Source organism: Choloepus didactylus, chromosome 3 (assembly GCF_015220235.1).
Source record: "Choloepus didactylus isolate mChoDid1 chromosome 3, mChoDid1.pri, whole genome shotgun sequence".
NCBI classification, from domain to species: Eukaryota; Metazoa; Chordata; class Mammalia; order Pilosa; family Megalonychidae; genus Choloepus; species Choloepus didactylus.
Genome location: NC_051309.1, coordinates 52,378,617 through 52,391,675, shown reverse-complemented (window position 1 = coordinate 52,391,675; position 13,059 = coordinate 52,378,617). Strand labels below are relative to the sequence as shown.

At 40.4% G+C, this 13,059-nt stretch overlaps 1 protein-coding gene across 2 annotated transcripts in view; it reads right to left on the bottom strand.

Annotated features, from left to right (window-relative positions):
* Positions 1-12,102, bottom strand: part of SLAIN2 (SLAIN motif family member 2) — a 163,784-nt gene extending 151,682 nt beyond the window's left edge. For both annotated transcript variants that reach the window (XM_037829757.1, XM_037829758.1), the window contains exon 1: positions 11,452-12,102. In XM_037829757.1, the coding sequence (XP_037685685.1) occupies positions 11,452-11,840 (389 nt within the window). In that variant the 5' untranslated portion in view covers positions 11,841-12,102. The remainder of the gene's footprint in view (positions 1-11,451) is intronic.
* Between the last annotated feature and the right edge of the window lie 957 nt (positions 12,103-13,059).

Below are 13,059 nucleotides of genomic sequence, written 5' to 3'. Positions count from 1 at the left end.
TGGATCACACTCTCCTTTATCCATTGTATGGATGGATGAGTAAAAAATGGGGACAAAAAACTAAAGGAAAAGCTGGGTAGTGGTGGGGGGACGATTTGGGTGTTCTTTTTTTACTCTTATTGTTTTTTATTCTTATTTTCACCTTTTCTGGTACAAGGAAAATGTTCAAAAAATAGATCAGGGTGATGAATGAACAACTATATGATGCTAATGTGAACAATTGATTGTACACTTTGGATGATTGTATGGTATGTGAATATATCTCAATAAAATTGAATAAAAAAAAAAAGAAATGAGTGTAGGGTTGCTGTTTGAGGTGAAGAGAAATTTCTAGTAATGGATGGTGGGAAGGCAATAGCATTACAACATTCTAAATGTGATTAATCCCACTAATGTAATGCTAGGGAGGGGGTGGAATGGGAAGATTTAGGCTGTATATATGTTTCCATAATTGAAAAAAAAAAAAAAGTCTAAATAGATGACAATTGAATGCTAAGGATGACCCTGGATGTGATCTGAGAATGGAGGACAGGAGGATCAGAGACACAGTTGAGACATAAGGAAAAGGAAATATAGAATCTAAGCTTTGTATCATTGTTGAATCTCTTTTACTTCTTAGCTGCGCTTAATGGGATTGCATAAAAGAATGTTCTTGTTCGTGGGAACTGTATATGTGAATTATAGTGTTTGTTCCAGGATGTGTGCAGCTAGCTCTTAAATGTTCAGAAGACAGAGCAATAGACGATGGATAATAGACAGGGAGGGAGGGAGGAAGGGAAAGAAATAGCGGTCTGACAACATGTTAAAGTTAGTGGATCGGGGTATCGGGGGGTTCAGGGAATGCTGGAGTTCTGCGTATGGAGTTTGTATTGTTTTTGCAACTGTTCCTATAACTTTGAAATTTATTTCAAAATAAAATGTAAAAAAATAAAATAAAATAAAATAAAATAAAAAATAAAAAAAAGAATTGAAAAAAAAAGCAAGAACTTGTATTATCATTATGTCTCTTAGTGTTCCACAACATTGTGCTATTCTTTTCATACATAGGGGCTCTAAATATTTGTTCCATTAGTGAAAAATTTTTAAACCATTTGAGGATCACTGGAAATCAGAACACTCATCTAGATGTATAACTTCTGATCCATCTAAAACACATACACAAGCCAATAACTACAGTAACCTCTCTTCAGTATAAGAGTCTAGAAAACACAAAACTTCCCAATATGTTAATAAACAAACACCAAACTATTCAGATAAATTGTGATAATTATACAAATTATACTGCCTTATTAACCTAGGCTTATAAATTAAATTACAGGCAAATTCTACCTGTAGTCCCCTACAAAAAGCACGCATAAAACAGAGGTAATAAAGCCATTTTCAGAAGTAAGAGACATGAATAAAAACATAAGGGTAAAAAAAACGTATCTACTTATCTTAAATAGGGGAAGTTTATCAGCAAAATTTACTGATGAGAAGTCAGTCTGAGTTTAAATTGTCTTCAGATGGTTAAGAGAAAATAAATCTCAAGTAAAATGGATTTAACAGGAGATGAAAACTTAACAGGATGACTATGGTATCTCTAACCTCAAAAAATTTTAAGAAAAAAAGAAATAATCTGCCATGCCAGCTTGAATATTAAACAGCTTAAAAACAAGGGGCATTGTGCCAGTTTGAATGTGTTGTGTCCCCCAAAACGTCATTATCTTTGATGCAATCTTGTGTGGGTAGATGTGTTGGTGTTGATTGGATTGTGGTTCTTTGATTGTTTCCATGGAGACGTGGCCCATCCAGCTGTGGGTGATAACTTTGACTGGATGGTTTCCATGGAGGTGTGGCCCTGCCCATTCAGCATGGGCCTTGATTAGTTTACTGGAGCACTATGTGGGCTCGGACAGAGAGAGCAAGCTTGCCGCAGCCAGGAGGGACAATTCGAAGAACGCACAGGAGCAGAGAGAGGAGTTGCAACTTACAGAGACATTTTGAAGATGGCCGTTGGAAGCTGATGCAGACATTTTGGAGAACACCATTTTGAGATGCAACCTGGGAGCAAGCAGACACCAGCCATGTGCCTTCCCAGCTGACAGAAGTTTTTCGGACTCCATTGCCCAACCTCCAGTGAAGGTACCCAATTATCAATGTGTTACCTTGGACACTGTGGCATTGAGACTGTGACTCTGTAGCCAAATAAACCACTTTTGTGGAAGCCAATCCATTTCTGGTGTTTTGCATTCTGGCAGCATTAGCAAACTGGAACAGGCATGATCTCATGTCACCTGCTCTCAAAGTCCATTTCTAATTTCATTTCCGTATGATTTTATGTTCTCTGAAAGTTCCTAGGGTCCCAGCAAAGAGTCTGACAGCTCTTACCAGTTTTCCCTAACATCTCTATTCTCACTGTTGTCTCCATTACAGATGACAGGCGATTATTGTGTCAATAATAATGGATCTCTCAAAGGTAATAAAAAGGAGAAAAAAATAATAAAATGACAAACTTCTGAATAGTAACCAATTTTAACAAACATTGATTGTGTAATGTAGTCTATATAAACACATTTGCAATATTAAACTTTCATCTACAACAGTGCAGCAGAGTAGATGAATAAACAATCTAAAACTCATTATTTCACATTCCCCCTTTGCCCACATGTAAATTCCTTTTCAATTAGCACAATTCACAGTAGCATGGAGGAAAAAATCCTAAAAGAACACACTGGAATAGGTGGGGAAGTCAGTTCCTAAATCTTCCCCCAAACAATAAATATTATCTTAAACAGAGATTGTTATGTACTTGTTCATGCTTTTATATGAAGCCTCTGAGAAATTCTAACAAAAATCATTAAGTAAAAGATCCTTTCTTTCAAACCCAGGTCATTTCTTTCCTCAGTAAAGTTAAACTGTTCTAGGCAAATTTAATAAAGAAAATGTGAATTTATGGAAAATTAGACAATTGGGTGTTTTACAAAAATTTGGAAGCCTAAGAGTACAAGTACATAGGGCAAAGTTCAGAGACACTAAAACTATATCTAACTAAAAAATGTTAACTAACTGTAAGCATAAACAGAATATTATGAGAGTAGATTACAGGCCAACCAGTCAAGGGAAGATAAGAATACTACTATTTATCTAATACAAACTTCAATCCTAGTACAAGGAAAAGATACAATAGTGATATGGGACCACTTAAAGTATTTAGACATCTGCTGAAAACTTCATCCTGTATATAGAACCCCTAATAAATTCTGGATTTGTCCCAACAATTTAATTTCTCAAAAGAAAAGGGAAGAAATGAGAAGGAATGAACCTGTTCTTACCACACCAAAACCAAATTGACTGGGGATATGACATGATCAAAATGCTAGAAGAAAGAGGCCATTTCATCTTAGAGTTCAGAACAGAAAGAAAATACTAAACACAGTTGGATACATAAATTTTTAGAAAATTTGATTTCAAAACTTTCAGGGCACAACTGATGAAACTAGTATTGTAGTTATGCTTAAAAAGAACCATCTTCTACTACATTATTTATGAATTAAATGATATGATATCTGGTATGGAACTGCTTCAAAACAGTCCAAGGAGTTATGGTTTCAATGGTACAGAAGAAACAAGAATGGTATGAGTTAGTAAGTATTAATGATAGGTTAGTGGCAGTTCATTTAACTGATCACTCTTTTGTATATGTTTGAAATTTTCCAAAATAAAAAGTTCAATGAAAAGATAGCCAAAATTTAGATAGTAAAACAATCATGATGACAATGACGACAATGATGAAAGTTAACCATTATGTTTCATTTGTGCCAGGCGCTGTTCTAAACACTTTACATATATTACCTTTAATTCTAAACGGTATGTGTTCCAGTTTGCTAATGCTGCCATTATACAAAACACCAGAAATGGACTGGCTTTTATAAAGGGGGTTTATCTGGTTACAAAGTTATAGTCTTAAGGCCGTAAAGTGTCCAAGGTAAGCCATCAACAATAAGGTAACTTCACTGAAGAATGGCCATTGGCATCTGGAAAACCTGTTAGCTCAGAAGGCACGTGGCTGGCATCTGCTTGCTTCTAGGTTGTGTTTCAAAATGGCATTCTCCAAAATATTTTCCTTGGGGTGTTTTGTCCTCTCTTAGCTGCAGCTCCTCTTCAAAATGTCACTCTCAGTTGCTCTGAGGTCCTTCTGTCTGTGAATTCCTTTATACAACTCCAGTGGTCCAATTAACACCCACCCTGAATGGGCAGGGTAACATTTCCATGGAAACATTAATCAAGAGGTCACACCCTCATCATAGGTATCACTCACAGTTGGGTGGGCCATATCTCCATGGAAACAATGAATCAGAGGATTCCAACTTAATCAACACTAATACATCTGTCCCCACAAGACTGACTTAAAGAATATGGCTTTTTCTTGGGGACATAATACATACAAACCAGCAAGTATGCAAAATAATTTTCTCTATTTTAGACATAATGAAGAGGTTGGAGCTCAGAGTTGTTAAGTGGCTTGCCCAAGGTCACACAGCTAGCAAGTGTGGGAGCAGGAATTCCAACTCAGGTTATCTAATTCCAGAATCATGACTCTTAGCTATTATGTTATATGACTCCCAGGGGCTCCAAAAGGCAATGAGCACAAGAAGAATACATATGAAAGGAGATCCTCTTAAAAAGAAACTTATATATACATGGCTCAGATGGTTAAGGAATAATGATCAAAAGACAATGGGGGGGGGCAGGGGGACAGATTAGCCAAAGAAGAAGAATAGTGTGAATGTATTAAGAATAACATAATTAGGTAAAGGCTGAAAAACTTTTAAATATAGAGTCAGAGTGCTTGGGTACCAATCCTAGCTCAGCCATATACCTGAGTGACTATAATCAAGTTATTTAACCTAAGTGTTAATTTCCTCATCTTTAAAATGGGTTTAAATAATATTCCTTACCATACTGGGTTGTTAGGAAGATAAAATATTGCAAATAAAGTGCTTAGTACAGTATTTGTCATGCACTAATACAATAAATAATTGTTAGATGTTATTAAATATAAGAAAGCAATAAAAGAAGTTTTAAAATCACATTGAAGGATATCCACTCTCACCAGTTCTACCTAACAGTATACTGGAGGTTCTAGCCAGGGTAATTAGGCAAGAAAATGAAATAAATGGCATCCAGATTGGAAAAGTAAAATTATCCCTATTTGAAAATGACATGATCATATACATATATAAAATCCTAAGGAATACACACACAAAAAAAATACAGCTATAGATAAGAAACAAGTTCAATAGTCTGCAGGATACATCAATATACAAAAATCAATTATATTTTCTATACACTAGAACAAAAAATATTAAGAAAACAATACCATTTACATTAGGATCAAAAAGAATAAAATAACTAGCAATAAATTTAACAGAAAAAGTACAAGACTTGTTTACTGAATTACAAAACATAGTTGAAATTAGAGAAGACCTAAATAAATGGAAAGGCATCCCCATCTATGGACTGAAAGAATCAAAATTAAGATGGCAATACTCCCCAAATAGATCTACAGATTCAATGCAATCCCTATAAAAATCACAGCTGCCTTTTTTTGCAGAAAGTGACAAGTGGACCCTAAAATTCATATGGAAATGCAAGGCACCCAAAATAGCCAAAAAAAAGTTGGAGGACTCCCACTTTCCAATTTCAAAACTTACTAAAAAGCTACAGGAGAGTAATCAAGACTGTGTGGCCCTGCATAAGAAGAGATATGTAGATCAACTGAATAAAATTGAGAGTCTAGAAATAAACCCATAGATTTGTGCGCAACTGATTTTCAACAAGGGTGCAAAACAATTTAATAAGGAAATAATAATCTGTTCAACAGTTGGTGCTATGACAACTGGATATCCACATACAAAAGAATGAAACTGGATCCCTACCTCACACCATATAAGAAAATAACTCAAAATGTGCAACATAGACCAAAATGTAAGCCCTACCATTATAAAACTCTCAGAAAAATGATAGGACTAAATATTCCTGACCTTGGATTAGGCAATTGTTTCTTAGATATGACACCAAAAGCACAACCAACAAAAGCAAAAACAGATAAATCGGACTTTATGAAAACTAAAAATTTTTGTGCTTCAAGGGAAACCATCAAGAAAGTGAAGACAACCCACAGAATAGGAGAAAATATTTGTAAATCATTTATTGGTAAGAGACTAGTATCCACATCCCAGAGTGATATGGGCAGAGAGTAAAAGTGTATTTACGGGGTCCTCTGAGGAACTAGGGAGAAATGTGGAAACGCTGGACTTCCCCACCTGGGTTATTGCTGATTTTCTCGCAAACATTAAAGCCTGCCAATTTGGTGGGCCAAGCCCTTGATGTGGGGGCTTTCCCTTGTGAGGCTTGTTGCTCCAAAGGAGAGGCTAAGTCTACTTATAATTGTGCGTAAGAGTCTCCCCCAGAGAGCCTCTTTGTTGCTCAGATGTGACCCCCCCCCACCAAGTCCACCCAGCAGGTGAACTCACTACCCTCCTCCCCTACGTGGGACATGACTATTAGGGGTGTGAATCCCCCTAGCAACACAGGAAATGACTCCTGGGGATGAGCCTGGACCCAGCACTATGGGATTGAGAAAATCTTCTTGACCAAAAAGGGAAAAGAGATGAAACAAAATAAGGTTCCAGTGGCTGGGAGATGTCAAAATGGAGTCAAGAGGTCACTCTGGAGGGTATTCTTATGTGCTATATAGATATCACTTTTTAATTTTTGGTGTGTTGGAAGGGCTAGAAGGAAACACCTGTAGCTGTCAAACTGCAACCCAGTGACCTTCATTCTTGAAGACGACTGTAGCTTGCACAGTATGTGTGATTGTGGAAACCATGTGGCTTACACTCCCTTTACCAGTGTATGGACAGATGAGTGGAAAAATGGGGACAAAAATTAGATGAAGAATAGGGTGGATGGAGGGGATGGAAAGTTTTAAGTTGACACAGCCTGGAAGAGACAGAAGACTCTGCCATGTGCATTGCTGTGTAAAAGCCAAGGAACCCCAAAGACTGTCAGCCAGCCATAAGATACCAATCCTGGGAGGAAACAAGCCTTCTAGCCTCTGAAACCATGAGCCAATACATTGCAGTTAAGCTGACCCACTGTATGGTATTTGTTTTAACAGCTAAGAAACTAAAACAGTAGTGTTTAGAAGTTACAGATCACACTGATCCCTCACAAAATTCAAAAGTGGATTAAACAGAATGTTTGTGAAGTTAGAAAAGGAAAAAAATTACGTAAAGGCCAGAGTCTTCACCATGAACAAGTCATGCCAAAATAACTACAATTCTATTTTGATAAGTTTGCTTCATTACAGGTTGGAACTCTGTAGGCATAGTATAGCTTAATTACAGCAAGGCATTTTGCAAAAATCTGTCACAATATCCACACAGACAAAATGTCATATGGGCCTGACAATAACAGGTGAAATTAATAGTTATTGAACAATCACAATGTGTGTTGACTAACAGACTGATGTTAATCTGGAAGGAAGCTAGTTTAGTTGTACACTTCACAGTTCTTTAATCTGTCCAGTGTAATACTTTTATCAACAACTTGAATGAAGACCTAGTAGCCATGTCCACCAAATATGAAGATGACAAAAAAAGTAGACAGAAAGTAGATTAGAGGCTACCAAGGGCTGGGAGGAGAAGGGCATGAGGTATTGGTTAATGGGTACAGTCTCTGTTCAGGGTGATAAAAAACTTTTTAAATAGGTAGTTTTAATGGTTGCAAAACATTGTGAATACAATTAATGACACTGAATTATACACTTAAAATTATTAAAAAGGCAAATTTTATGTTACATATGTTTTAACATAATTAGAAAAAAATAAAGAATGGATAATGTTAATGCCAAAATCGAGATTAACAAAATGAAATTCAAAAGCTTCATATTTAAGCCAAAAAAACTCATTACAACAAAACAGGGTTAGGGAGACTTAGCTTAACAACTTATGTATAAAAGATATGGGGGTGTTAGTTGACACTACCGGCTCAGATTAAGCCTAAGTAACAGAAGCTAAAAATGTTAATGAAATATTTGGTTTCAAAAGTAATAGCATTTAGCTCAAGCAAGGTACATCCACTGCACTCTGTCTGGTCAAATACCATCTAAAATACTGAGTGCAGTTCTGGCTACCATGTTTAATGACAATAAGCTACTGGAATTCATGCAGAGAAAAATGTCCGTGATGGCTGAAGGATCAGAGAATCACATCATCTAAAGAGCGGTTAAATAACACGGGATAGTTTACTCTGGAGAAAAGAACACTAGTGTGTTTGGTGGTGGGAAAGGGTCAGCAGGGACATTAGAGCAGTCTTCAAATAACTGAAGGGGTCACTCATATGGAAAATGGGTTCTACTTGGAAAAAGCCTAATTTAGTAGGAACAGCATAGCCTTTGATGTCAAAAAGACCTGGATTCAAATCCTAGTTCCATCATTTACTATGTTATCTGATACAGAAAGATTAAGTTTTCTTTCCCATAAAATACTTATCTCAAATGGATAAAAAATCAAATGCAATCAAATGCAAAAATGTTTTTAAGGTGCCTAGATTATAACATATTGTGATGCACAATGTTAGTTCCCTTCCCTAGACTTTTCTGTATTGCTCTAGATCAGTATTTTTCAAACAAAGAGTTAGAATGCATTAATGAATCATTAAATTAGCTTTGTACAGTGAGTGGTAACCAGCATCCCCCCCACAATGAAACAGAACAGAAAATAGCAACATATCACATGTACTAAAAGTAACTATAGTTTTGTGAAACTTTTGTTTCAGTTATTCACATACGTGTGTGTACTAGGTTGTGATGTAAAATGTATTTCTTACCACGGAACTGGGTCAAAACAAACAGTGTGAAAGCCACTATTCTAGAGCACTATTTTCTAAATGTGTTCTACAGGATACCAGTTCCTTGGGAGCTCAAATAAGTTTAGGCAACATACCAGACACGTTAGAGATTTACTATATTCAGGACATATTAATATATCAAAGAAGCCCAGCATTAATAAAACTGGTTTACTTTATGTCGAACCCTGCTTTTCTCACATTTATTTGACCCCAGAATCTACTTATTTTTTTACATAATATCTGACACCTTCAGAACTAGCATCATGTGGTATACACCTGGGAAGAAAATATTCCTCTACATAGAGAAGAAGGTACAATGGACAGAAGTTACAAAGGTCGAGTTTTAGCTTGCCAAGAAAAAAAAAAAAATTCTTGACTACGAAACTTCCTTCCCCTGCTACTAACACCCATCCCCTTCCAACTTACATCCAAACATCTCAAAGCATTTTAAATATGATTTATCTGACTTTTAATTCACAGAAAATTTTTCAGAACAAGTGTAGGTCCTCTATAATATCAAGATATGAAGCCAGGATCAACACAGTAAACAGGAACCATCTGGTCAAAAGAAAATCCTGCCACAGTATCTAAGAAAATTCGATTTACCTGAACAAACCCTACACTCAAATGCCAATGCAGCCAAAGACTTCAGCTTCTCCAAGTGGAGTCAATGTGTCTAACAATACATAACCTAAAATGGGCCAATGAGTGCAGCTAATCCTCATTATTAAGAGACTCATTGTCACTGGCACTTGGAAGAAGCATGTGAAATATATTTAGATGATTCTGGTTCTCTTAAAGTATATACATAACCAAGATTCCTTTGGGAGGACGTGATTTCACACTAATATGAAAAACTGTCACTACCACAGTCAGTTCTAATAATATTTGGTATCACGTGGTGATAAAATAAAGGCTTGACATCACATATTCAGGGTACCTCTGTCATTGGAATCTTAATAGGGAGTTACAAATACCTCTGACTCTGTTCTAGGAGTTGTCAGTGCATAAAATGCTCTTCCTACTCTTTCCAACTCCCAGGCTCCAAGGCCAACTTTTAAGTTTGCTTCGACTACTTTGAACTATTATTCTCTTCCCAGTTTCCGAGCACACGCAGTACCTTTTGTTCCTATCATTCTTTTGGCAATTCACTGTATACAGTCTAGCTTATTTTACTGCATGAAACTTGGCTCCCAACAAGACTGTACTGTGTTATGAACGAGGATCAACACTTAAGAATTTTTAGAATCCCCCGCAAGAGCCTGTAAGGGCTTACTAAATATTTCTTGATTTAAATAACTAGGTTTAAGAGGAATAGCTAATCTTGGAGAGTTTATTATTTACCAGACCCAGGACTAAAAGCATACATAGATCATCTCACTTAATCTTCACAATTCTACTGAGCTAAGAACTATCTTCTCCATGAATAAAGGAAAAAAGTGGGGCTCAGAGTAACTTGCCCAAGGTCATACAGTCAGTAAGTGGCAGAGCCAGGGCCCGAATCTGGGCTGGTGTGACTGCAAAGCTCTTCACCACCTCAGTGCTCTGCAAATTTCCAGCCCTGCAATACCAGAATCTAAAATTTCACTAAATTAGAAGTTTCAGTTTCAACAAAGAGATACTGTAACTAAAAATTAAAACTTTATAAAGGATGAATTAAAAGTAAGAGAATTTCCCACAGACATTTTAATTCAGTTGCAATAAAATGAAGGAAAAAGCCTCCCATGTCCTTTCTATTTATGGAAATATTAACGTGTAGGTCACAATTTCATCAATAAGTGGCTTATGACAACATAGCTTTGGTTTAGATTTTTAAGTAGGACTCTTTCTTTGCCCTAGAATGACAAGGAAATGAAAGATGGATGTAAAGTGTCACTGTGCAGCTCGGAAAAATTTCCCAACCCTTTTTTTTTTTTATTTTTTAATTTTTGTTTAAAAAATAAAAAATAAGAGCTAGGGCTTTTACTCCACTCTTGACTTTTCACACAAAGCAGCACCATCCTCTGCCCTCTTCATACAAAGCAAGCTTTACCCCACTGCCCAACGGGGAGCGCTGATTCACACGGTCTCCCCATCCCCGTCAGAAAATTACCCACTGCACACTGGTCCCAAACACTGACCATCGCAGAGACGAAGACAGCTCTCGTCTATCCCCCGCACCCAGTGATAAGCAGACCCCTCTCCGACAGCTAAAATGTCCAGACCACCATCCAAAAGCCGGCATTTCACACAAAGCAGGATCCCTTTCTACAAAGCAGTTTCCCACCTCCTATTCCTCCCACGGCGAGCAATCCTCAGGCTGTGACAACCAACAAGGGTCCAGCATCCAGAGGGTCCACAACCCAGAGAACTAACTATAAACCTTTCCTTGCCCACGCCTCGAATTCCCAACTCTAGCTGACCTTTCCGCAGCCAAAGCAAGAAAACCACGAGTCCCCGCCAGAGAGCAAATCCCGCTACACAAAGCGAGGTTTCCTACCGGGGGGACCCTCGGGAGACGCTCTCCGCCCCCGGGCCCGTCCCCGCCCAGCCCGACCCGGCGCCCGAGCTCACCAGCTCTCCTCCTCCTCCTCCCAGCCTGACAGGCGCTCCAGCTCCTCGGGCCGCAGCGGCTCCACCTCGTCCAACAAGCCGCCTTCGCCCGCCGCCAGCAAGGAGGTGGCGTCCCGCAGCTCCTCGCTACTCGTGTGCCTTGGGCCCGACCCGGCCCCGCAGCCAGATTTGGCGTTGAGGCCCAAGGGGAAGCCCCGAGGGGAAGCCGCACCAGAGGAGGGAGTGGACGTGCCTGCCCGAACCGGGCTGCCGGGCCCGGGAGGGCCGGCGCCCTGCACAGCCCCGGACCGGCTCCTCAGCTGTTCGTTCTGTTTCTCCAGCTTCTTCACCAGCTCCTGTAGCTTCCGCACCTCCTGGTCCGCGTTCACGTTGGAGTTAACGTCTTCCATCCCGGTACCGCCGCCTCGGCCGCCCGTCACCACTCGGACGCACAGCGACAGGGAAAGAGGCGGAGGGAAGAGGCGTCGCCACCGCCGCCGCCGCTCACTCTAACCAAGGCGCCGGCATAGAGCAGGGCCAGGCCCCACCGCCAGGGTTCCCCCAGCTCGGGATCCGAAACACCGCTGGCCCCAGCCGGGCCGCCTCATCTGCGCCGGCTCCTGGATTGGGGGAGGCGGCGCCAATATCCGGCCTCCGCCGCCATCTTCTTTCCGCCCCTCCACCCACCCCCACCCCACCCCACCCCCCTCCCCCGCGCTGCTCGGCCCCGTCGGTGACCTCAGAACGTCGGCGGGGATGGACCGAGAAGTCGACGAACGCTTGAAAGGACCAAGCGCCGAGCTCGTAGCGGGGCTGGGTGTGGGCGGGGTCTGACGAGCGGGGCGGGGCCATGGGTGGGGTCGGGCTGGTGGGCGGGGCCATGGGTCGAAGGGGTGGAGCTCTTGCCGGAAGGGGCGTGTGGGGAGCGTGGGCCGGGTTGGAATGTAGCTGCCCGGCTGGCGTAAGAGACTACCGCAGCTTGCGGGGCGCTGGGCGGGGGATAGAGGCGCCCTGCGGCTCGGGAGGAGTGTGGACTTCGCTGCGGGTGGGGCGAACGAGGACCTTCGTTCAGCCCCGCCTGCTCTCTCCTGGTTTTGGTTGAGGGGCGTGTATTCTCCGCAGGTGTGGGACCTGCGGGCCAATCCTGTCACCCCCTCCTTACGGGTTCCCGGGTGGGCGCCTAGCCGGGCCACGTGGAGAGACAGTTTGCCTCGTTTGTTCAGCAAATATTTGTTCTATACCTACTTGAAATGGGAGATTGTCAGGGCTGTGACTCGTTTCTTCCTTTGAAAATACGAAAAACCGAATGCCAAACGGTTAAGAGGGGTCTGAGGTAAAAATAAACATCATTTTCGGAGTTGCTTACTAAAACATAGTTTTCCCGACGGAAAGTTTACTGTACAGTGTGGCGTGGGAGCGGGGAATAGAAAACAGCTCCTCTCTCCTTGTCTTTCTCAGTTATTTGGACACTGCCCTTTGACTCGTTTTCTTCGCAAAAAAATTTTAATAGTGGTTTTGATATGATACTTAAGTACTTCTAGTGGTACTTTAAGAAACTTGTTGAAGAATGCAGAGATGTATGCCTTCGGTGGCACCCTCTTATAATGTATTACAGACAACAAAACAAAA